The sequence below is a fragment of the Delphinus delphis genome, chromosome 18 (assembly GCF_949987515.2).
Source record: "Delphinus delphis chromosome 18, mDelDel1.2, whole genome shotgun sequence".
NCBI lineage: Eukaryota > Metazoa > Chordata > Mammalia > Artiodactyla > Delphinidae > Delphinus > Delphinus delphis.
In genome coordinates, this window is record NC_082700.1 from 20,467,377 (window position 1) to 20,494,000 (window position 26,624).

General features: G+C 36.8%; 1 protein-coding gene across 1 annotated transcript in view; it reads right to left on the reverse strand.

Moving 5' to 3' along the window:
* Nucleotides 1-21,997, reverse strand: part of LRRC63 (leucine rich repeat containing 63) — a 41,252-nt gene extending 19,255 nt beyond the window's left edge. Inside the window, exons 1-5 of the mRNA XM_059996206.1 lie at nt 21,913-21,997; nt 14,801-15,478; nt 14,255-14,323; nt 10,962-11,122; nt 4,349-4,447 (exon numbers count right to left, since the gene is read on the reverse strand). Coding sequence (XP_059852189.1) covers nt 4,349-4,447; nt 10,962-11,122; nt 14,255-14,323; nt 14,801-15,478; nt 21,913-21,997 — 1,092 coding nt within the window. The remainder of the gene's footprint in view (nt 1-4,348; nt 4,448-10,961; nt 11,123-14,254; nt 14,324-14,800; nt 15,479-21,912) is intronic.
* Nucleotides 21,998-26,624: the final 4,627 nt, after the last annotated feature.

Below are 26,624 nucleotides of genomic sequence, written 5' to 3' on the forward strand. Positions count from 1 at the left end.
TGATATCACAGTAATTTGTAAATAACTGATTTTTCATATGAAATTTAAAAATAGAGTATGCCATTTAAATCCACAATCTTTGCTTGATTTATATATTTCTTCCTCTCTAGTGAATCTTAACAAGCTTTTACATTAGCTCTCTTTAACATTAAATTAAAACTTTTTATATCATGAAGATTTAAAATTGGTGGAGTAGAGCATGCTTATTCTTGCCATCAGAAAGTTTAAGTCCTCCAAGTTTGTTTTTTCTTTTCAAGATTGTTTCGGCTATTTGAAATCCCTTGCAATTCCATATGAACTTTAGGATCAGCCTGTCAAATTCTGAAAAAAAGGCAAGTTGTAATTTTCATAGAGAGTGCAATGAATCTGTAGATCAATTTGCAAGTATTGCCATCTTAACAATGTTAAGTTTTCAGATCCATGAACATGGAATGTCTTGTCATATAATTATGTCTTCTTTAATTTCTTTTAACAATGCTCTGTAGTTTTCACAGTATAAGTTTTGTGCTTTTGTTAAACTTCTAAGTATTTTCTTCTTTTTCGTGTAAGTAGATTTGCTTTATTAATTTTGTCAGAATTGTTTGTTGCTAGTATGTAGAAATACAATTGATTTTTGTATATTGATCTTGTACACTGCACCCTTGATTAACTCACTCATTAGTTCTAATAGTTTTTAGTGAATGCCTTAGGATTTCTATATATAAGACCGTATCAGCTACAACAAAAGATAGTTTAAACTCCTTCCTTTTTAGTGTGAATGCCTTTTACTTCTTTTTCTTGTCTAATTGTCTTGGCTAGAAACTCCAGTACAATACACAGTGACACGAGTAGACATCTTCATCTTGTTCCTGATCTTAGGAAGAAAATTTTCAGTTTTTCACCATTAAGTATGGTATTGGCTGTGGGTTTTTTGTAGACACCCTTTATCAAGTTGAGGATGCCCCCTTCTATTCATAGATGTTGAGTGTTCTTGTCATGAAAGGATGTTGGATTTTGTAAAATGATTTTTCTGTCTCTGTTGATATAATTGTATAGTTTTTTTTAACCCTTTACTATATTAATGTGGAATCACATTGATTGATTTTTGTATGTTTAACCAACCTTGCATTCCTGGAATAGATCTCACTTGGTTATGGTGGAAAATCCTCTTTATATGTTGCTGAATTTGGTTTACTAGCATTTTGTTGAGGATTATTGCATCTATATTCATGAGCTATTGTTCTATAGTTTGCTTTTCTTTCCATATCTTTGTCTAGTTTTGGTATCAGGGTATTACTGGTTTAATAGTTTGAATGAGAACGTTTTCTCCAATTTTTCATAAGAGTTTGTAAAGGATTGGTGTTAATTCTTTTTAAGACATCTGGCAGCATTCGCCAATGGAGCTATCTGATCCTGGACTTTGCTTTGAGGAAAGTTTTAAAATTACTACTGAAACTCTTTCTTTTTTTATAGAACCATTCAGGTTTTCTATTTATTCTTGAGTCCATTCTTGTGTCTTCCTAAATATGTGTCCACTTCATCTACATTATCTAGTTGGCTGGTATACAGTTATTTGTAGTATTTTCTTAAAATCTTTAAAAAATTTTTCTGTAAGGTTGGTATGATATCCCATCCTTCACTCCTAATATTAGTAACTTGAATCTTCGTTTTTTCTTGGTCAGTTTATGTCAGGTTAGTCAATTTTGTTGATCTTTTCAAAGTAACAGTTTTAGGTTTTGCTGACATTGTTTTTCTGTTCCGTGTTTCACTAGTTTTTATTATGTCCTTCCTTATTCTTTCTTTAGATTTATTTAGCTCTTTTTCTCTTGTGGCTTAAGATGGAATATTAGGTTTCGATTTTTTCCTTTTTAGTATAGTAATTGATAGCTATAAATTTCCCTCTGAGCACTGATGTAGATGCATCCCATAAATTTTGGATTGTTGTGTTTTGATTTTTATTTATTTCAAAATAATTTTTAATTTCCCTTTTGATTTCTTCATTGACTCATTGGTTATTTAAGAGTGTGTTGCTTAATTTCCATTTATTTCCAAATTTCTTTCAGCTACTGATTTCTAATTAAATTTCATTGTGGCCCAAAAATATACTTTCTGTGACTTTCAATTTTTTTTTAAATTTTTTGTAGACTAACCTATTGTCTCTTCTGCAAAATGTTCCACGTGAATTTGAGAATTATGTATTCTGCTACTTTTGGTTGGAGTGTCCCATAAATGTCTGTTAGGTCTTATTGGTTTGTAATGTTGTTCATGTCTTCCATTTCACTTTCATCTTCTGTCTAGTTGATCTGTGTGTTATTGAAAGTGGGGTATTGAAGTGTCCAACTATTATTTTTGAATTCTCTATTTCTTCCCTCAGTTCTTTCAGTTTTTGCTTCATGTATTCTGGGGCTCTGTTGTTAAGTACCTAAATGTTTATAGTTGTTACAGCATCCTGAAAGATTGACAAAATGTCCCTCTTTATCTCTAGTGACATTTTTTGTTTTAAAATTTATTTTGTCTGATATTAGTATAGTCACTCCAGCTTTCTTATGATTGCTATTTGCATGATATATCTTTTCCTGTACTTTTACTTTTAACCTCTTTGGATCTTTTACTCTTAAGTGTATCTCCTTTAGACAGACTATCACTGGGGCTGACAAACTGTATTTTTTTATTGGATTGTTTCATGTATTAACATTTAATGTTATTATTGACATGGTTGGATTTACATCACAATTTCACTTATAGTTTTCTAAATGTCATGTCATTTTTGTTCCTCCTTTACTGTCTTCTTTCGCATCAACTGGATATTTTCTAGTATAACATTTAAATTAATTTAATGATTTTTTTCCCACTGTATTCTCTTCAGTTATTTTCTTAGTGATTGCTTTAGGGGTTGTAATATACACCTTGACTTACCAGAATCTACTTCAGATTTACACTAACTTAATTCCAGTGAGATATGGAGATGTTGTTCCTAGATAGCTCTATTCCCTCTTCCTTTTTTGTACTATAATTTTTATACATATTACATCTATATATGTTACAAACGTAACAATACATTATTATAATTAATTACTACTGTACGTGATTTTGTGTCTTTTAAAGAAGCTACGAGAAGAAAGGAGACCAAGTATATATTTATATGGTTTGTTATATTTACCATTTCTGCTTCTACCTTTTCCTGTCCTAAACTATTTCAGTAGGCTCTGTCTCTGCCAGAGTCTACCATCTTGAATTTTCCATGAAACTTGTCCAATCACCACATGTATGCCAGCCTCTAGTCTTCTATTCATTTCACTTACACTATGCTAATAACTTGGCATCATTTGCCTACCCCTAGTACGGCCCTTCCAAGCCTGGATAGTGCCATTTTCATTGGAACATTTTATCTATAGCTGTACAACACTGATCTGCATTTTAATGGCAAGTTCTACTTATTTCTATCACTTTAAAAATGAGCGCTTTATATTTTACACCTGAAAATCTCCCATATGGTTATACATTCTGCTTGAGTGGTTAGAGCATTCTTTGGCAGATGCACAAGCCTCATATATGACTGTTTAGAAGAAAGGTTAAAATTAATGTGAAGAACTAAGATCCCTGTATTCCTTGGGAATTCTTGTCAATTTGTCTTAGTCAAATTAATAAAACTAGTGTGATATACTAGAAAAGAACAAATAACTCTTCTAGTGAAAATAAAAACACAATATCATAGAAATTATGGAAAATATATGTTTCCAATACTACATGTTTGAAATAGAAAGCAAGTCAATTTGCTAGAAATTAATTCACTAAAAGTTAATACTCTGGAAATCAATTCACAAAACAACAAAACACCCCGTGACCAATGAAACAATGACTAAAGACACTGAAAACATAATCTGTCCTAATTACTTATAATGACTTGTTTATATAATGACATTGAATCATCTCACCCCATATCTGATTATCCTTGGTATGTTTTATTAAGCAGAATATCCTATTTCAGCCTATTGTAATTAAAACTTGTTACAACATCATATTACCTTGTCACTAAACATTGCCTTTAAAGCTTCCAATTAGCATGGATAAAGTATATCTTAGGTTTTATTCAGAATCAGAAAAATAAATAATTTTATATACGTTGTACAATTATGAGAACATATTTGAGAGCCTGACCATAACACACAGTCTTTGGGGATTGTGTCATGGGACTTGCTAAGAAAAATGTACTATACTTTTGGTACTTCTAAAAATGAGCCTTTTAGGATACAATCCAAAATATATTTATTTGTAGTAACTCCAGGGTATCATAAGTGTCTATTTTTAAATTATAATTATTAATAATAATAAATTATGACAATATATACAATAATAAAAATGGACTCACTTCTGTGGGAAAGTAACCGATGTTATTATATGATAAATTAAGATATATCAATTGGAAAGCCAAAGATGTTAGGTCTGGACAATTCAGGAGAAAAAAGCCCTAAAAGAAAGTGACAAGAGATAAGAATTATTTACCATGCACAAAATATTTTATACTAGTGTTTAAAAAAATGAGCACATAATCTAAATGTGTGACCTAATAACAAGCCTATAATAATCTTCCATTCATTTATTTTAGTCTTTCATGATAATAATTTCTTAAATATGTAAAGAAAAAAATAGAAAAACTAAGTATTTACATCTGTAATAAATATAGTGTTACATGTGTGAAAGGCATTATTTCAGTTAATAACAAGCAAACATTTATTGACTGTCCACTACATGCTGAAATAAGTAATTAAATATATTTTATATTTAATTCTCTTTACCCCCTCTTTTTTTCATGTTTCTACTTCTATTTCTCTGTTATCTTTCTATTAATCTAACGTCTTCTTAAAATTTCTTGCTTAAATATGCCAATTTCTGATTGAGGAAAACATATGCTTTTGTTATGGACTAAATGTTCATGTTCCCCCAAAATTCATTTGTTGAAGCTCTAATCCCCAACATGATGGCATTTAGAAGTGAAGTCTTTGGGAAGTAATTTGGATTAGATGAGGTCTTAAGGATGGAGCCCTCACGATGGAATCAGTGTCCTTATAAGAACAGTGGACCAGAGATCTCTTTCTCTCCACATGTGAGGATACAGCAAAAAGTTAGCTGTGAAAAAGAGAGCGCTCACCAGGAACCAAATTGGCTGACACCTCAGTGTCAGACTTCCCAGCCACCAGAACTGTGAGAAGTAAATGTCCATTTTTAAAGCCACTCTATGGCATTTTGTCATAGCAGCCCAAATTGACCAAGACATGCTTAGTGCCCCCAGTATCTTTAATATTCCAGGAAAGTTGGTACATTTGTTTCTTAAGTATCATAGAATCAGTAGTGTTCAGCTGAATGAACCAAGGAACTCTAATGCTGAAGGATCAAACCTCAGCTTATAGTGAAGGGAGGCATTGCTACCAATGCATTGGGTTATGGCATGCACTGTATGAGAGAGATGAGGTTCATGGCTAAAGAATCTTAGAATTGACAGTACTGGTTTCAAGACTGACCTCTTATTAAAGTATCAATATTTGTAAATGTCTAGATGTTGGTAGAAATATACACCTATAGAAGAGTAGGTGTTCTTTCTTCCTGTCACTAAACATTCATCTCTTCTCGACATAACTAGTAGTACACTAAATTATGTAGCAGGAAAGTGTCTGTCACAGTCTGTAATCATTCCACTAAGTGTGCTCAGATAACTAGTGCCTTTACATTTTCTTCTGCCTGGAAAACTCTTCCCCCATCTATTCCCATGAAGTATCTTCTCACTTCATTCACAGGTTGCTTATAGGCAGCTGTCTGCTCGTAAGTCATCACATCCTATCACAAATAGCAACCTCTCAAACCAGTGCCCCATTGATGGCTTTCTGTCCCCTCCACTTGCTTTATTTTTCTTCATAACTCTTATCACCAGAGGACAGACTATATATAAATGTATGTATGTATGATCTCATCCCACTAAAGTATAAGCTCCATGAAATAGGTTTTTTTTTTTTCTGTTTTGCACACTGATACATAATGAGATACATAGTTTACCACTGGGTACATAGTGGGTTATTACTAAATATTGGCTGAATGAGTGACTATCCAGGACCTTCTTATTGCCTCATGGAATCCCAGGAACCTTCACTGTGGATATACTATGAGGTCTGACCAGCATAGGTATGCTGGATCTCTCTTTTACCATCCCATCATAAAACCTGTTTGCTGCAGTTACCATGATAAGGATGTGAAGAATTAAACAACACCAAGAAAGTGGAGGCTTTCTCAAGCTCTTGAATTGCTCTAGCAACATTTAAGCATTGATGCACTGAGTCTGTATTAAATTAATCAGTACATTTTTTTTTGTGTAAATTCTATTCATGTAAAATCTGTTTCCTTAATAAGTCCATGAGATAGATTAGAAGTTATTACTTTTAATTCTTTTATATCATCCCCACAGAGCTCAGGATTCTACTCTGGAGTCAAATATTCTTTTAAAATAATATTGATGACTGTGTAAGTAGATGTTTCTCTTGACTAGCTCCATTTAACTCTTTAGAAGATATACTCTTCCTCGATTTAAAGCAGGAATCAGTGAGCTACAGTCTGCCACCTGTTTCTATAAATAAAGTTTTATTGGAACACAGCCACACTCTAAGTTTGGGTGTTGTAATATGGCTGTTCTTATACTACACAACAGAGTTGATTAGTTGTGACACAGACCATGTAGACTTCAAAGTCTAAAATTTTACTTATCTGTCCCATTACAGAAAAACCTTGCCAACCTCTGATTTAAAGTAATTCACTTTGGGACTTCCCTGGTGGCACAGTGGCTAAGAATCCACCTGACAGTGCAGGGGACACAGGTTCAAGCCCTGGACCGGGAAGATCCCACATGCCGCAGAGCAACTAAGCCCATGCACCACAACTACTGAGCCTACGCTCTAGAGCCCACGAGCCACAACTACTGAGCCCATGCACCACAACTACTGAAGCCCGTGAGCCTAGAGCCCGTGTTCCGAAACAAGAGAAGCCACCACAATGAGAAGCCCATGCACTGCAATGAAGAGTAGGCCCTGCTCGCCACAACTAGAGAAAGCCTGTGTGCAGCAGTGAAGACCCAACGCAGCCAAAAATAAATAAATTTATTTAAAAAGAAATAAATAAATAAAGTAATTCACTTCAAAACCAGATAATCTGATTTTTTCACTTATACTAACGGGCAACAGCCTTGTTTCAAACCAGCCCTTCAACTAAAACCAAAAATGGAAACAAACACAACACAACAGAGACTTGGAGAATGACTAAAGTAGCTAGGTCTTAAGAAGCCAAAATTCCAGAAAGAAGGGAATCTCAGGGTGTTAAACACAGCACTCAACACTATTTTTCTCCAAAAGTCATTTGCCTAATCCAAAGCTGTGGTGGCGAACTATAGCCAGTCTCACAGGGCTAGGGAGACAAAAATTGGAATTCAGGGCTTCCCAAGGAGAAGGGACTTCAGACTTGATATGAGGTGGCTAAAAGGCTACAGCCTTAGGAAAGAAGTTTAACAGGAAATCTCTACCAAAATTAAAGTCCAGCATTAAACCAGCTGATTTTGATTAGATTAAGATGAACATCCCCTAGCCTCTTTGCCTGTCAGAAGCAACAATAAAAAAATTTTGGAAGAATATAACATTATCTATGGCCTCAGATTATTTCTACACAACATCTATCATGCAATCAAAAATAAAAAGACGTGCAAAAAGATACTTGGACAAAAATCAAGAGAAATGATAGACCATAGAAATAGGCCCATGGAAGGTCCATATTTTGGATACGTCAGATGTGTTAAACAAAAAAAAAAGTTAACTGTGATTAATAGCCTCGAAAAATCAAATTATAAGATAAAGAATTTAAAGTTCAAAGAAATTAGATTATAAAAGAAACCAACCAAAATTAAGGACTTGATAAAGGGTTTAACAGCAGATTTCACAAAGCTGAAAAGAGAATGAATGAACCAGAATTTAGGTAAGAAGAAAATGCTCAGAATAAAGCACAGAAAGTAAAAGGGATACAGGAAGAGAGTAAGGGATATATGGGACAAGATGAAAAGGCCTAAGATACATGTAGCTGGAGTCTGATAAGAAGACGACAAAAGGAATGAGACGGGAGCAATATCTGAAGAGATAGTAGGAGAGTTACACAGGCATCAAACAATGAGTTAGCAAGTGTTCTTCCTCCTCTGATTTCTGAAGGAGTTAGCCTAAACTGATATTATTTCCTTCTTCATTGTCTGATAGAATCACCAGTGAGGCTGTTTGTGCCTGGAGCTTTCTCTGTGTGAAGGCTCTTAATTAAAATTTCAATTAGGTTTTTACAGGTGCAAGACTTTTCTGATGTTCTAGTCCTTGTTGTGTCTGTTTCAGCAAGTTGTGTTTTTCAAAAAATTTTTCCATTTCATCACAGTTGTTGCATTTATTGGGAAAATGTTGTTCTTATTATTTCATTATTTTCTATTTTAATGTCTGTAGGAAATGTGGTGATTTCCCCTTTTTAAATTTTGAATTTGGTATTTAGTGTTTCTTTTTTTCTTAATCCTATCATGGATTTAGCAATTTTATTAATTAATTAACAAAGGATATTGATCTGTAGTTTTCTTGTGGTGTCTTTATCTTCCCTTGATATCTGGGTTATACTGATAGCATAAAATGTGTTATATGTTGTTGATATTTTTACTTGTTAAAAAATGTATTTGGTCATCTGAATGACCAAAATATATTTCTCATATATAGTTGGACTTTATCCATGGTTCCTCGCTACCAGCTCCCAAAACCCTTGGAATTTCCTGAACAATAAGAGCAATGGGAGCATCTTTTGTCATAATACTTATTCTCTTATCTTCAGCTCCTGAAATTGCTTCAGAACCATAAAGGCGAAATGGGTGTCTTGTTATTCATAACAAACACCTTTCCACAACAACTGGATTTATGTTGGTGAGGTGACTTTTGAAAGGGGCTGGGTGTCAGAAGAACCAACCATGTGATTAGAAGGTTGGAACTTTCAGTCCCCTCACCTCTGAAGAGGGAAAGGGATTGAAGACTGAGCTCAATCAGCAGTGGCCAATGATTTAATCAATTATACTATTAATGAAACCTCCATAAAAACCAGAAGGACAGGATTTGGAGAGCTTCCAGGTCTGTGAACACGTGGAGATTTGGGGAGAGTAGCACCTGGAGAGGGTGTAGGGTCTCCACACCCTTTCCTCATACCATGTCCTATGTTTTTCTTCATATAACTGTTGATTCACATCCCTTAATATCCTTTGTAATAAACCAGTAATCAAGTAAGTAAATAGCTTTCCTGAGTTCTGTGAGCCACTCTAGCGAATTAATCAGGAGGGGTCGTGGGAATTTCTGATTTATAGCCAGTCAATCAGAACTATAGGTAACAACTTGTGATTGGCATCCTGAGTTGGAGGGGGTCCTTGGAACCTCCAGTCTGTAGCTGGTTGGTCAGAATCACAGGTAACCACCTGGGCTTGTGATTGGCGTCTGAAGTGTAGAGCAGTCTTATGGGACTGAGCACTTTACGTGTGGAATCTGATGTTATCTCTGGGTAGATAGTGTCAGAATTGAGTTGAATTGTAGGACACCCAGCTGGTGTCCAAGAACTGTTGGGCGATGTGGGATTCCCGCCCCCTCCACCAGCACAACAGTGGAATTGGGTGGTGTTCCTTCCTCTTTTATTTTCTGGAAGATTTAGAGAAGTATATATGTTCCTTTTTCTTTAAACGATTAGCAGAATTCACCCATAAAGCTATCTGGACCTGCACTGTTCTTTGTTGGGAGGTTTTGATAATTTATTCAATCTCTTTACTTTTTATAGGTCTGCTCAAATTTCTATTTGTTGTTGAGTCAGTTTTGGTAATTTATGTTTTACTAGAAAATGTTTCATTTCATCTAGGATATTTAATTTGCAGGCATGCAGTTGTTCATAGTATTCTCTTATAATCCTTTCTGCTTCTGTGAAGCCAGTAGAAATGTTTCCATTTTCATTTCTGATTTTATTTATTTGGACCTTCTCTCTATTTTTTCTTAGTCTAGCCAAAGGTCAACTTTGTCATTCTTTTCAAAGAACTAACTTTTGGTTTCATTGATTCTCTCTATTGCTTTTCTATCCTCTGTTTCATTTATCTCTGTTCTAATCTTTATTTCCTTCTTTCTGCTAATTTTGGGTGTAGTTTGCTCTTTTGTTCAAGTTCCTTAAAGTGCAAAGTTAGGTTACTTATTTGAGATCTTTCTTTTCCACATACCCCTTCCCCACACACATCCAGTACCTCGCCCGACATCAACATCTCACACACCAGTATATTTGTCACAATCAGTGGACTCACATTAGCACATCATTATCAACATAAATCTGTAAATTATGTTAGAGTTCAGACCTTTTGTTGTATATTCAATGGGTCTTGACAGATGTATAATGAAATGTGTATCCATTATGACAGTATCATACAGAATAATTTCACTGCCCTAAAAATCCCCTGTGTTCCTCCTATTCATCCTTCCCTCCCTCCCTCCAAAATCCCTTACAACCACGGATATATTTACTGTCACCATAGTTTTGCCTTTTCTGGAATTTTTGTTGTTGTTATTCCACGTTTACTACATTACTGCCTCCTTGGTGTTTAATTAATTTTTTGTAATCTGTCATGTTGATTCCTTTCTCATTCCCTTTTGTGTACATTTTTAAGATAGTTTCTTAGGAGTGGTTACCATGAAGATTACGATCAGCATCCTAAATTTAAAACATCTAGTTTGGATTGATACCAAGTTAACTTCAACAGCACACAAAAGTTTTGTTACTATACAACTCCATTACTCCCTCAACCACCACCACTTTATGTTGTTCCTTCAATACCATGGAGAATAACCTAAGTTAGGAAACCTAAAACAAAAATGACCGATAATACAACAGGAAGTTGCCATTGAGAAGACGTAGTATACCTTAAGATTAAGTGCATTTCTTCCATGAATTTGACAGGTTACTATGGCCATCTTGGTCATGGATGTTACTGTTCCATAGCGTGTTGCCACAACAGCCTTAAAACCTTCACAATGTACGATATGTGACACTGAGGTTTCGATTTTTCTAGATTTAATGCTACCTAAATAAACAAAACAAGACAGGAAACGTAAATGTGTCATCACTTAGAGTGAAAGTTAAAAGGTATTCATGTTATGATAACAGTAAGTCATCATAAATAGGTTACCTGGATGCCTCCTTTGGAAGAGATTCCCCATAACTTTCACCCACCCAACCTCATGTTGGAGATTCCCTATAACCTCCATCCACCCAACCTCAGTTGGTTCTGTTGGCCAAACATTTTAATATTAGATAGCAGACTAATATTAGATAGCAAACTTTTCTTCCCAAAAGAAAACCATAAGCTCATAGATTTCTACCTCAATAATTTAGATTCCATCAGTCTGAGTCTTGTGCTATATGTAAAAACATCTTATTTTATGATGAATTACATAAACAACTTCTTTCTTCACAAAATGAATAAAGGACATCATATAAGCATATATCAAATAGAGATCATATCCCAAGGAGAAATCTTGCTTTTTGCTTTAATATCGCATTGATGCGTGATTCAAATACCCTGTGTAACTAAGCTCTTCCCTCAGTTTAAAGACCTCACACAAGAAAGGGGTGGGGGGAAGCAGACAACTCAGGAGTAGCCAAACAGCGACCACCTACATTTACTTTATCACAACCCTTGTGGGTTTCCCCTTTTGTCAAAAATGGCATGTTCAAGCACACACCCAGGTGTGGCAGGAAAATATTTTGAAATATATTTTACACTTCCAGCCATTCTTGCTGTATTACTTGCTGCAACATATTTTATCATCTGAATAATTCTTATACCATTGCTTCAATGAGAAGAAACGAGGCATCCTAGACCAAAGAAAACAATGTTCAGTTGTTAATTTCTAAAATAGGCCTTTGTGCCCATTTCAGGTCAATCGATGTGAAAGTTAACCACAGAATGAAGAAAGATGTATGATGTGATATGGAGATTCCTTGTCTTTTGGGAGGGAATGGAGCAAGAGGAATGGAGAATGAGTTAAGAATTAAGTCTGTGGCCTGCTTCCTGCCCACCCACACTTATGGGCTAAGCTCAAGCAGTTGATTTTTGAGTGAAAAGGAGGGAGATGGAGGTGCAGAGGTGGTTAGAAATTCCCTGAAAGATCTCTGAAGGATCTCAGGATGCTTAAACTTCCCTGGGAACTTTTCAAAGAGGGAAACACCAGAGTGGAATAAACTCCCTAAGTCAGAAATGGTAACATGACTGGTTTAGGCCTATGATGTGGAGGAGACCCAGTGGTTAATTTATGTCACAGACAGGGATAGGGAACTGCTGGAAGGGTAGTGTGCTCAGAAAGTCTTATGGCTGCTGTAGTTAATGATACTACAGTGTATATTTGAAAGTTTCTGAGAGAGTGAAGCCTAAAATTTCTTGTAGCAAGAAAAAGTTGTCAGGTGATGGGTATTGACTGAATTTATTGTGGTAATCATTTCACCATACTGTATATTCATGTATCAAATCATTATATTGTATACCTTAACTTTATACAGAGTTGCATGTGAATTGTATCTCAATACAACTGGGGAAAAAAGAGAAAGTTTTATGTCTGGAGTGTTCTTCTGTGTATAATCTCCTACTAAACACATCTGTGAATCGTTAATTTGTTATATTACTTTTTCTGTTCTAAAATTTTATATGACTCTAATTTTTAAAAGCAGAAATTCCAGTTCTCTGATAAAATTCTTCAACTTTTTATTTTCTTCAACATAGTAATCATAGTTATTTTAACATCCTTGTTTGAAAACCCCAATACCTGATCCTATGGTTCTCTTTCTTTTGCCTCTTTCTACTGGTTCCCAGACCTTTTATCCTGTTTTTAGGATGCCTTGTGATTTTTAAGTTTAATGCTGGACATTGTGAATGAAAATTTTAAAGGGTCTGGATAATATTATCTGTCTCTAATAAGTGTTAGGTTTTCTTTGACTAGGCAGGAAGTACCACTTTGATTTATCAAGGATTGGTTTTGAGTTTCGTAGGGGATAACCTATTTTAGTTTTGTCCTTTCTCCTAGAGCATCATTCTTATTCCCAAGGCATAGGTCTTCTGGGTCTGCAACTGAAAGCCCAGTGTGTTTACCAAGGCCCCTTCATTTCAGCAGAGCTTGACCTCCAATAATTGCCTTCTGTGCAACTGTCAAAATCTAGGCGCACTTCCTTAGCATCTCAGCTGATGGTTTCTGCTGTGTTTCTTAGCGTATTGTCCTGTACATGCCCAGCTTAGAAATCAGCCAACACTCTTAAGGGAGTTTGTATGCAGGTATTTGAATTCCGTTCTCTCCTCTCTGATATATTACCCCTCTATCCCAGCTATCTTGTCAACTCTGACGTCTGACTGCTATCTCTTCAATCCAGTAAAACTATCACCTTCTTTCTACCTGTGCCCTGTTCGCCAACACCACAAATCCCCTCAAGAAAAAGCCAAGGTAAATGTACAGCTAATTCAGCTTATTTCAAAGATGGTAACCACTCAAGTCATGCTTGCAAGGGTTACTCTCCAGTAACCTCAGTGGTTATTTTATGTATTTGTGGGCAGCTTTAATAACTGATTTTGGTGGGAGGGATTGTCCAATACAAGCTACTCAATCTTGGCTAGAACCAAGTCATTAGGTTATTTAAAAATCTGAATCTGATCATTCTAATAGCTGGAACTCCTGTGGGTATGTTTCTACTGCTTACTGTTGCTGCTAGTTTTCATTCATTTTGTTTTTCTTTGTGTACCTGACAATTGTGAATTGTTTACTATACACTGTATTTGTGAAATCGTTTATAGAAATAGTGTGAGACGTAGGATGATGTAATCTTTCTCTAAAGATGATTTCTCATTTGTTTCTGCTAGGTAACTAAGGTCAAAGCACTTAAAACAGTGCTGGCACATGGCAAGCAGTTAACTGTCATGATTGCATGTCTATCTTCTCCATCCAGATTAAGAATACTCCATCTTATATGTTCCCAACATCAGTACAAAGTTGGGTTTATAGTCAACACTCTAAAAATAGTTGCTGAGTAAATAGCTTAAGGAATGGAAAATGAGGTGGGACATATGTGTGAATCACACACATATACACAAACACACAAAATCACAAATACTTTTATGGAGAGATAATCATATATACAATTTTTAAAAGAATGATATAAACCTAGCATTTACCTTCACATACGTTCAGCATGTTTTGCTTTGGGGCACTTTCTACACGTTCATGTTCTGTTACATGATTTTCTAGGAAAAAAATTTAAAATAGGATAATGTTTAAATTCGTGTGAAAATTCATGTTGAGGGTATTATGACTTCATTATAATTGTTCATCTTTTAATGAATTGAGGTTATCCATGGAAAAGTGCCCATGAAGGCATCCATGAGCACTGGCATTCTGCTTCTAGAGTTCATCTAGACCACCTTACAGACGACTGTTCATTCACACTCCTCCTTTATGTGAGCTTTTCTGATCCTTTGAACTGCTTTATCTGGTTCCCATCACCACCATCTGGGTGGAGTTCCCAGTTTGCCCTTGGCAGACCTGCAAGGTCAGGATTTCTGCTACTGCATTCTGCCCCATATATTAAATGTACAGGTGAAAAGGGATCCCACCATCCCATTCTGCAGACCCAAGGGGGAACCACCATATGCTTGGATGCCTTCTCTCCCTTTTGCTCTACTTGACCCCATTATTACAGACCATGTTCAGACTGGATTTACCTATCACAGACTGTCTTAGAGGTTTCCTTGGTAAAACTGGCGTCGGTGTGAAAATGGAACCTGGAAAATCTTTAATATTTAGTGTCACCGTACGACATTGTAAACGGTCAGACTGCTGACTTTCAGCTTTAACAGGTATAGTCCTCGGTACAGGGATTGGCACTGTTGCACTTAAACGTAACAGGGGCTGCTTAAAAGTATAGGTACTGCTCATTTGTAAAAACTGGTCAGAATGAACTTCCTTGAGTTTGGGAGTGGGCACTGAAGAAGGGGCACTTGGTAGTTTGGAGAACTCTGAGGAGAGAATCAGAATCTCTTTTAAAATGTTAGCATAGATATTTGTTATTTTTAATGGCTCTTCTGATTTTCTGGAACTTTCCATCTTGCTTGTTTCTTTCCCAAAAATTCGACTTGAAGCTGAACAACACTTGGGAAAAAATATGGAACCAGTAGCAGTCTCTGGAATGTGCCAATAGACATGCTTAGAAGATTTTGTGGTTGTTGAAATAGTAGTCACTCTTTTTTGTACATGATGATCAAGAAAGAGATTTTGAATATTAACAGGGGGTTGTGACTGATCTCTTGGAACATCAGGAAAACTAATTTTATCTCTTTCAAATGAAGCGGTTTTATCTGGAATGAACCGTACACGTGGTAGCTTAGTTTCACCAGTCTTTCCTAAACCAGAAAAAAAAAATAAGGCAGAATTAGATTATGTTTATCAAGGTGTCAGGGGCAGAACTATTAACGTCTCAGCATTCATAGCTTTTCTTTATCCACTCACCCTCTCTCACCTTATAAAAACGTTTCTGTATACACTCACTCAGCTATCAGGACTTCTGCTTACCTTACTGGGATAAAGTTTGCATGAACAATTGGAGAATCAGGACGGCTAAATTATACTAGATTTAGAAAGAGTAGGGGGCTACTCCTGGAAGAACAGAATGGATGAAGAAGAGTAGGACATAAAGGGAGATTTTTGAGCAGTTGCCACAGAAAACTCTGGCAATATGGAGAGGTAAAAATGACTCAGTGAAGTTTCGCTATTTATCATTATCACTTCCTCATTTGAAACTTCTTTGAGCAAAGATTTACATTTCTTTTCAAAGCCAGATATCAGACCAAGATGGCTTTGGAACATGATAACATGCTGATACTGGCTACAGGGTACCACGAGTTCACTCAGGTTACAACCAGAAGTATTCTTATCTCTCTTAGGTCCAGAAAATGCACTGTGCCTGCATTCTTAGGGACCTCACTATATGAAATCGTGCTTTCTCTTTCTTCTGTGACAGAATGTTAAATAACATTTTTGTCCATCATCTCAGTTGAGTACAATAAATGATGAGGACCTCAGCATTCTGATGAGAAGATAAGAGATTCATTAAGGCAAGATTTGCAAAGAGATGGCCAAAACAAGCCCAAGTCTCACCTGTTGTCTGTATATGAGAGATGGCTAGAGGTTGATCTACATTCGCAGAGAGGATTTCTTCTGAATTGAGCTATTGGCGAGCTATGTGTTTCTCCGATCTTCCCCTCCTTGTGGTGGGTAGAGGAGGATTTACCCCGACCTCAAACCAAGTGAGGGGGATTCTCAGAGAACCATCTACAGAGCACAGGAGTGTATGCCACAAGGAGAAGATAACATCTCATCATTCCCTGCCATGGTTCCCCCAACCCCCTTATACCTACAGAGTAACAGAAATGTATTGGCCCTCCCATTGCTGTGTCGCAACTTGTGTAAGGCAAGAGAATCCTTGAATCTACTTGACCTCTACCTTCTGGCATTTCAGGGGGGTACAGAGACTGATGACGGATTCTCACCTTCACTCTTAACTCCTTAACTCTTTCCCACTCCTAGCCACACCTATGAAGATACCAGAAACTATGAGTTGGGGAAGAGAAGTAAAAGAACGAGATGGACGCATTTATCATGCCCCTGTTTCCCTTGGCTTGTCTAAAAATTAGCAGACCTAGTCTGAGCTGGGAGAAAGGGCAAGGTTTAATTACATGCTAGATGAAAGTATTGATTTAGATTGGACTTAATATCTAAAAATGAGACAAGGCTAATAGATGAAAGTGACTAGAAAAGCCTCGGTAGAGAGATGTGTGCCGTGTGAGTTTAAAGAGCAGTAGTAGGAGAAGGATAATGTTTGCTTCCTGCTTATATGGAACTTATCAAAGCTAGCTCGTTCCATAAAATGGTTACACCACCGTGTTCAACTTTCCTTTCTCTCTCTCTCATATTAAAACAAAACATAACATGAGCAAAATCTAGGTGATGTTAGGTGTGGCAGTGACTTTTATTCTTAATGTATTTTTTTATTGGAGTATAGTTGCTTTACAATGTTGTGTTAGTTTCTGCTGTGCAGCAAAGTGAGTCAGTTATACATACACATCTATCCACTCCGTTTTTTTTAGATTATTTTCCCATATAGGTCATTACAGAGTATCGAATAGAGTTCCCTGTGCTATTCAGAATGACTTTTTAGATATGACACCAAAACAACAATTCATGAAAGAAAACATGGTTAAGTTAGACTTCATTAAAATTAAAAACTTCTACTCTGTGAAAGACATTCTTAAAAGAATAAAAAGACAAGCCATGCACTGAGAGAAAATATTTGCAAAACACTCATCTGATAAAGGAATTGCATCCAAAATAAAGAGGTCTTCAACTCAACAATAAGAAAACAAGCCAATGAACATAGCTACTCCAGCTTTTTTTTCTTTTTTTTTTTACATCTTTATTGGAGTATAATTGTTTTACAATGTTGTGTTAGTTTCTGCTGTATAACAAAGTGAATCAGCTATACATATACGTATATCGCCATATCCCCTCCCTCTTGTGTCTCCCTCCCACCCTCCCTATCCCACCCATCTAGGTCACAAAGCACCGAGCTGATCTCCCTGTGCTATGCAGCTGCTTCCCACTAGCTATCTATTTTACAGATTGCCAACAAACACATGAGAGGATGCTCATCGTCACTAATCATTAGAGAAATGCAAGTCAAAACCACAATGAGGTATCACCTCACACCAATCAGAATGGCCACCATCAAAAAATCTACAAACAATAAATGCTGGAGAGAGTGTGGAGAAAAGGGAACCCTCTTGCATTGTTGGTGGGAATGTAAATTGATACGGACACTATGGAGAACAGTATGGAGGTTCCTTAAAAAACTAAAAATAGAACTACCATGTGACCCAGCAATCCCACTACTGGGCATATACCCTGAGAAAGCCATAATTCAAAAAGAATCATGTACCACAACGTTCACTGTAGCACTATGTACAATAGCCAGGACATGGAAGCAACCTAAGTGTCCATCAACAGATGAATGGATAAAGAAGATGTGGCACATATGTACAATGGACCATTACTCAGCCATAAAAAGAAATGAAATTGAGTTATTTGTAGTGAGGTGGATGGACCTTGAGTCTGTCATATAGAGTGAAGAAGTCAGAAAAAGATATTACTGTATATTAACACATATATATGGAATCTAAAAACAAAAATGGTTCTGATGAACCTAAGGGCGGGACAGGAATAAAGACGCAGACATAGAGAATGGACTTGAGGACACTGTGGCAGGGGTGGAGGGCGGGGGATGGGAAGCAGGGACGAAGTGAGAGAGTAGCATTGACACATATACACTTCCAGCTTTCTTTTGATTACTGTTAGTATGATGTATCTTTCTCTATCCCTTTACATTTCATCTATCTGTGTTTTTATATTTAAAGGAAGTTTCTTGCAGACAGTATATAATTAGCTCTTGTCTTTTATCTACTCTGACAGTTTCTATCATTTAAGTGGTACACTTAGACCATACTGACATCATTGGCTTAACATCTACCACATTTGTAAAGTTTTCTATTCATTGCAGTTGTTTTACTTCTTTGTCTTTTTGAAATCTTCCATTCTTATTCTGTCTTTTCTGGTTTTAGGTGAGAATTTTATGAGTCAGTTTCTCTCCTTCAATTTCATTCCTTTCTTAGCATATCAATTATACTTATAAAATTTTTTAAAAAGTGGTTGCCCTAGAGTTTGCAATATACATTTACAGCGAATCTAAGTCTACTTCCAATAAACACTACACTGCCTAATGGGTATGGCAAGTATCTTTTAACAGAATAGTCCCAATTCTTCTCTCCATTCCTTATAACACCGCCGTCATTCGTTCCATTTATCCTTGTGCTACAATCACCCAGTACATCGTTGCTATTCTTGCTTAGAATAGAGACTTAACCTATTAGATCAAGTGAGATCACTTATCCTTCTCTGACACTCTTTTTTTTTTTAGGTAGACCTGAGTTTCTTTTGTTGCTCACACGGTGTGGAATACTTTCTCTTACCAACCAATTTAAATCATTTTCCTTTGCCAAAGTCTACCTTAAACCTTATACAATCCATCCTTCTTGATTAACACAACCCATACTTACTGTTCTCATTACTTAATTAAACAAACATTTAACACCTCCCATGTGCTAGCTGTACACATAGTGCTGAGGGAACAATCACACAGCACAAACCTTACTACCATCAAAGATCTCATGATTTAATACAGAAACTAGGCAGGCAAACAGTTACACTAGAGAATAAGAGCTCAGTAAGGGGGTAGATAGGGGATACTCTGGAACCATAAAGGTAAGCACTCTGACTGGGTGCAGAGAGAAGAGGTGCTTAGGGAAATCTGCCCAATGAAGATATCTGTCTTCTCAATTTAGACTTCCCTATTTTTTAAATTTTTATTTATTTATTTATTTATTTTTGCGGTACGCGGGCCTCTCACTGTTGTGGCCTCTCCCGTTGCGGGGCACAAGCTCCGGAAGCGCAGGCTCAGCGGCCATGGCTCACGGGCCCAGCCGCTCCGTGGCATGTGGGATCTTCCCGGACCGGGGCACGAACCCGTGTCCCCTGCATCGGCAGGCGGACTCTCAACCACTGCGCCACCAGGGAAGCCCATAGACTTCCCTATTTTTTGATACATTTCCCCAACCCCATGATTTCTTTTCTTTTTCTTCTAGTACGTTAAAATTCCACTTTTCCAATAGACTCTTCTGCCATCAAAAACTACATGGGTCTCCTCTATAATTAAACATATTTCATTTCACTTTCACTAATTCCTCAAGTCTTAGTTCACACCCCATTCCTGCCCCGGGGTTTCTCACATTTATGAAGTACTACTGTCTGTACCATTAATTGGGCATAAATTCTATGCTCTTTGTATTATTATTTAAGGTACTTACTGTATGTGAATCTCATCTTTAGAGTTTAACTAAAGTTCTTGAAAGGTCCTGAAAGGCAGGGACCAGATCAATCGTGTCATTCATTCCCTACAGCGTTTAGCATTGTATGCAAACTGCAGGTATTTATTTCAGGTTTTTATTTCAGTGTTTGAATATTCATTTTTATAAATTGTATTTCAGTCATTTTAAGTATTCATTCATTTATTCGAGTATTTTGAACATCTACTATATGCAAAGCACTCTGCCCAGAACCTTTGGAGACACAGGATTACTAATAGTTAAGGTCGTTGAATCTCCATGTTGTCAAAAGCAGGAAAGCCCCCCCCACAAAAAAATTATCCAGCCCCAAATAGCAAGAGTGAGAAACTCTGTACTAGAGGATAAACTTCAACCAAAAGATAAACGGAAAAACTACAACCAAAGAACTAGTAGTGAGCAGTATATCTACATAACTGTGGGTATTATTATTACAGAACAGATTGTAAATGCAGAAATGTAGACCATTATAGAAATGTAGAAATGATATAACAAAAGTTGGTAGGGAAAGTGAGAGAGGAAATTGGATGTAACATAGGTATGTTGATTGACACATCTTTAATAGCCATGGATCAAAAGGTAATGATTTAGCATTGTAAATCAAGTTAGACTAGGCACGTTTTAACAGTATAAATGCCGACACTAAAATAATATAATCAACTAAAATCAGGGGGTAGAGGAGACTGAAAAGGGGAAAGAAGAGGAAATATGCTAATTTTACCATTGCTTATAAGTAAGGAGTTAATAAATACCATATACAGAAATAGAGGATTAAGGGTATTATATAAAGTTATAATCATAAAAGTGGCTCATCTTTACTTCACAGCACTTATCACGGATAATTTTACATTTAGTTGTATGATCATTGGATCCCACCAGAGGGTAACTAAGAAAGAGGAGTGGCAGACTTGGTTTTGCTCACTATTATATCTCCAGTTCTTAGCACTGTGCTTATAAGTACACTCTGTTCTCATGATTTGTGGCAGTTCTGTTCTGTAGTCTCAGTGAGCACTGAGTTATCCAACACTGAGCCATTACTTCTTGGGAAGATACGGGGTTAGGTTCCTCCAAGCCTCTGGTCTCAACATTATCAGCAGCCAATCAATACATAACCTTGTTTTATATGTGCTTCTATTTCAAGACACTTTATTTAATATAGATCGTTCATTCATTAACATTGAACTCTCAGCCAACAACGCTGTAACTCAGGCCTGAAGGTAGCTTCTCTAAGGCATATATTTTCTCCATAAGGCACATCACAGCCTTCTTGTACTATACTTAGGGGCTATGTTAGACTGTTAAATCATCAACAGAAAGTACAGAATTCAGAAAGCATGGCACTAACTAGACCAGGAAAAGGGCAGTTATTTGTAATATGAGAGCTAAAACAAGAAGGCACAGCCATATCTTTCTTTGACCTGAGCTGGGAACATGTGTGTTTTCAATGCCCTGCATGTGTCCGAGAATTATCATATATACCCGCCTCCTGCACAGTTTCACTATTATAAAATGACTGAGAAAGAGCTCTATATACTGCTCCAAAGTGTTCTTCATGGTATATTTTGGAGCTAAAAAGACAAAATATAGTACAGTGTACTGATTCAGGAGTTACAAATAGATTCTAGCAGTTAGGTAAATTCACTCCTACAGAATCCACAAATGATGAGGATAAACTGTACTTGTAGAAATGAATTGGATGTTACCATCTTACAACAAACATTTGTAAGTTGCTGGTTATTAGTGAATGTCCTTATTGCGATTCTGAGCTGTGCAGGTTGAGAGACTTCTGTAAAAAATAAAGTTAAACATCTGAGTAATGCACATACCTGCACGGGCTTTCTTCTGACATAAAGACAGCTTAGGGAGATTTGGAGGTAAGGGTCTTCTAAGAAGTTGCGGATGGTTTTGCATTTTACTAATAAGCACTGTTTTTCACAGCTATTGAGAATTGAAAAGTTTTTGAATGTGTTTGAATTGTTGCTGAAAAATAATTCATTCGAATGCAGATTACAGCCTAATGAAACTTGTTCTACACTAATACTATACCGGGTCCAAGCAGAATTCCTATAAAAGGAAAAGAGGGGAAGAAAATAATTTCTTAAAACTTCTAGAAAGAATCTAAATAAAATTTAGGTTTATAATTAATACAAAATTTAAAAATACATATACTATTACCAATCAGGATCATTCTAAAATTTCACATGTTAGCAAAAAGTTCAGTCAGTGTTATTTCAGCTAGTAAATACTGATTTTCCAGAACAGTAGAACTGACACCCATTTTTTTCCTACCTCCAAAATATTATCAATTTATAAATTTGGAAAGAGTTTTTGGTCAAAAAGGTGAGGAAGTCCTTCCATGGCCTCTGAAGACCCACAATACCTAACTCTTCACAAATAAGTTGTTTCCTTTCTGTAATAATGACTTATTTTAAATTTCAACCACTACACTTGGGCCATAACTATTTAACCCCCCAAAAAAAATGGTCTTCAATATAATGAGATTCTCCAGGATCGCGGTCCCAATTAGTACTGTTTGAGAAATGACGCCAGAAGATAGAACCAAATATGTGTGCTTAGTCGCGACAATATGAAAGTGCCTGGGACATCACTATTCCGTTGACAGTCTAGGCGGGTACGCTCTGGAGCTGCACAAATGGGCCGCTTTATCCCCCCAGGATGACTTGCACACAAGCACTCAAGGTATGCTTCCTGGTAGTACGTCCCACTTGATGCCTGTAATTTTCCGTTCTTATTATTGGAAGAGATGCTTGGAAACGTTGGACTTGCACGCTCTCCTTTAGGGCAATCAGCTGCTTCTCAAAACAATCAGCTTTTCCTTTTTTTATCTCCTCTTCCTGGGAATTCAGGCAGGTTTAGGGCAAGTGAGGTCGCAGGTCTTCCCGCGGTATACGCTGTCCGGAAAGAAAGCACTCAGGCCACCCTCACCCAACCGCCAGGTGCGACCCGAGGCCAAGGAGACAGGCCCTAGCAACCGGAAGCCGATAAAAGCGTCCCGGCCGCCGGAATGCGCAGGCGCAGAGGGGAGGGCGGGGCCGGGCGGGGCCGGGCGGGGAGCGCACCCGCCTGCGGAGCACTGCGCAGCGGGTCCCGCCCCACCGGGCGGCGCGCGCCGAGGCCATTCGCTTTGCCCAGCCGCTGTGCCGGGCTGCAGGAGAAGCCCGCTCCACGTGCACCTGCTGTACGGAACCCCGTGGTGACAATCGTTATTACTGTTTTTATTCTTAATGACAATGACCACTATTATGTATTTACTTTCCTCGCTTGCAAGGTGCTTAACTCGGGTGTCTAGGGTCCAGGCTGGCATTCTTTCATGCTGCACTTCTGCGCAGCCGGGTCCCGGGGCTGATTTTACAGGGCCCCCGAATAGCGAACATTCTGTTTTGTTTCTCTTCCTTTAATGCAACCTGTTTTGTCTTTCTGATCCTTTAAAGTGCCTGGATGAATAGGAAATGTGTAGGCATAGGGGCATTAAGGATCCAAGAAAGCTTTAAAAGAAACCCGTTTCTCACTGTCCTAGTTATTTGTTCTGACTATCGTGTTGTGACTTGTGTCCTGTGTCATGTTGTTGATGAACCTGTACGTGCAGTGATCGATACATCGTGTGTGTTTGCATGTATGCGCATGTGTTTCTCTGGAGATTTGATGGAAAAAGTGCGAGAGAGAAAACTCATTAGGTAGGTGTGTAAATCCCAGCTCAGAAAGTGAAGTAGATGGAGCTACCTTCCAGTCTTGTGTTTTGTTTTGTTTTGCTTTATTTTGTAAGTACAAGTGTAGGAACTTTAGTACAGTTGTTGGAAGATGAGACTTGTGTGTAAATCTTTGTAACTTTGGGGTCTTTCAAGATTTACTCCCTAACCAAGTCTTCCTTTTTCTCCTTAGGAGCAAGCATATATTTTTAAACAGTCAGTGAAAAAAGTGGAAAAGTAAAAAAGTATTTCATCAGACTCTGGGAAATATTCTGCACCTTGTTTTCCTTTGTATGTAGTTTCTTTTCCTTGTAAGATAACTATGTCCCAATTAAGCTGCTACTCAACACTATGAATTTATTCCACTCTTAATCGACTGCATAGATTAATTAGCTTCTCAGAAAGCTAAGAAAGTTGACAATAGGCAGATCCGTTTGCTAGGTTTTGTCTCAAGTAATATTTGTTGTGCATATTTTGTAAGTGTGAAAAATGTTTATATTTTTAACCATGAAAAATATTTATGTTCCAATAGATAAATTGAGTCAGGTTCCTATCCTCTTAAAATTTGCTTGAACCGTGAGAACTACTGGGATTCAGTTTTACTGACCAATGCTTGGCCTTTAAAATTTGTACTTAGTATTGCATAGTCAAAATCAAAGCGATGCACTTATCAATAGTTTTTTTTTAAATGCTTTGTCACACATGGAATCAGGCATCAGGCTTCATTCCCTGCAGATTTCTTCTAGCAAATAGCAGGCAGAAACTAAGGCTGTTTAATATGTAACCTCCTTAGGTGTGAATGTTTTGTCTTCCACTACTTACTACTTCTGTTACTTAGCACCAAACATTTAGGTAAATGAGATCGTGATTATGAAAATTCAGTTCATGGCTTGGTGTGTTTCATATGCATATATCAGTTTTTCTAACACAGATTACGTGCTTCATCTATGGAAATGATGTACAAGTGCAGGCCGGATTTAGAAAGTACACATCACATTCAATTTGAATTCTTTTACTATTTTTATTTAATTTATTAATTTTTAAATTTTGGGGGGAAACATTGCTACCTCAATCTCCTTTTCTTTTTTAAAAATAATCATGTCTCTTTAAATAATACAACTCCCTCTGATTTTAAGGGTCTCCTTCACCTGATGTACAGTACAGTCATCCTTTTTGTTTGTCGCATTAGCTGTGTGATGAAGCTTGTCAAACTGAACCGCAGCACTTTTAGCAGACTGTATTAAGGAGGCCACAGTAATGGTGAGCGCCAAGGTTGTATACATTCTGCGTTTTTTTTTTTGTTTTTTTTTAATGTTGCTAAAATGAGATAAAAGCCTTACGCACAAGCAACCCTGCGCACCCTGCAGGTAATGCTATTGATTTTCCTAGCGAATGGGGAGTACTTGGGGAATCTCAGATTTGCTATTGGTGAAAGGACACAGCTCTGTTGGAATGGTGTAGAAACTTGCTGGAAATCTTCTATATATAGAAAAACTATTTTCTATATACCGCTCTGTTTGTTTGTTTTCCTTTTAAACCGGATGGAGGTTTACAAAATAGTTTGGTCAGTGTAGATTTAATGTAGCATTCTACTTTCTGGAAATAACTGCAGTGATCTGTATTTTTGTGCTCATATTAGTTTTTTAGAAGTTCTTTTAAAAAAAACAGTTATTTTTGAGAGCACATTGAATAAACTGTTGAGTCCCCAGGGTAAACCAAGGCACAAAAAGCTTTTGAGAAAGAGGTATTTTCTTGATCTGAGTTTACCTGTTTTCTTATATATATACTGAGAAATGTCTTTACTCTTCACCAGTCACAGTGGCTTAAATGTATACTTTTGTTTCATGTGTTTTCATGCTGCTGCATAGAGAACAATTTTATATTTTCTTAAATGTTAATAAAGATATTTTGAAGAAGCTGCTTTTCTTTTTACCTCTCCTATCTCATTGCAAAGGCAAAAACTTCGTTTCTGTTCTTAATTATTTAGGGGCGGGTTATTTAGTTTTTCCTTTTTGTCTTTCATGATGATAGTCCTGGGATTTTTTTCAGAAAAATCATTATTAATAAGGAAAGGTCATGCAACCTGCATCATAGAATTAAGAAAAATTCCCAGACATAGTGAAAGAACAATGTCTATCTGTTATAAAAGCATATTCATGAATTCAGCCATTCATTCCAGAATGATTTATTGGAACCTGTGTGTAAGGCTCTTTGCTAGGTGCTAAACTTTAAACTTTATTAAAACAACATGTAATGATTCATTTGAGGCTTTATAATTTTAGACATTAAAATGAAAATTTAAATCTTTTCAGTCTTTATAATTATGACTACTTGAGGTTTTTAAATTTTTTTAACATTTTTTTATTATGTTGCTTGGATAGAATACTGTTATGTATTCACAGTACCCCGAACACTTAGGAACAGTTCTGTATTTCCTTAGTTTCAGTGATTGTTTTAGACTGTCTGCGCCCAGCTGATACTAGATATCTGTGTGTATTGTATGATTGTGACCTTCACCAAAAAAGGGTAGATAATACTTGTTTCCTTAATGTTAGGTTGATTAAGCAACATTGCCTTTCATGCTGTGAGTGATGAAATGTCAATGGTGGTTACTTACCACGTGGAAGGCACTGGTCTAAGTGTGGATTTTATGTTTTATCTTACTCCACAGTTCTCACGTTAACTGAAAATTCTATTACCTGCATCATATGTCAATCCAAGGCAGCATAGCTCAGCTCGGCTGGGTTCAAATCCCTGGCCGCTACTTGATAGCTCTGTGCCCTTGGACCAGCTACTCAACCTATTAAAGCTCCTGTGGTTTCTTCACCTGT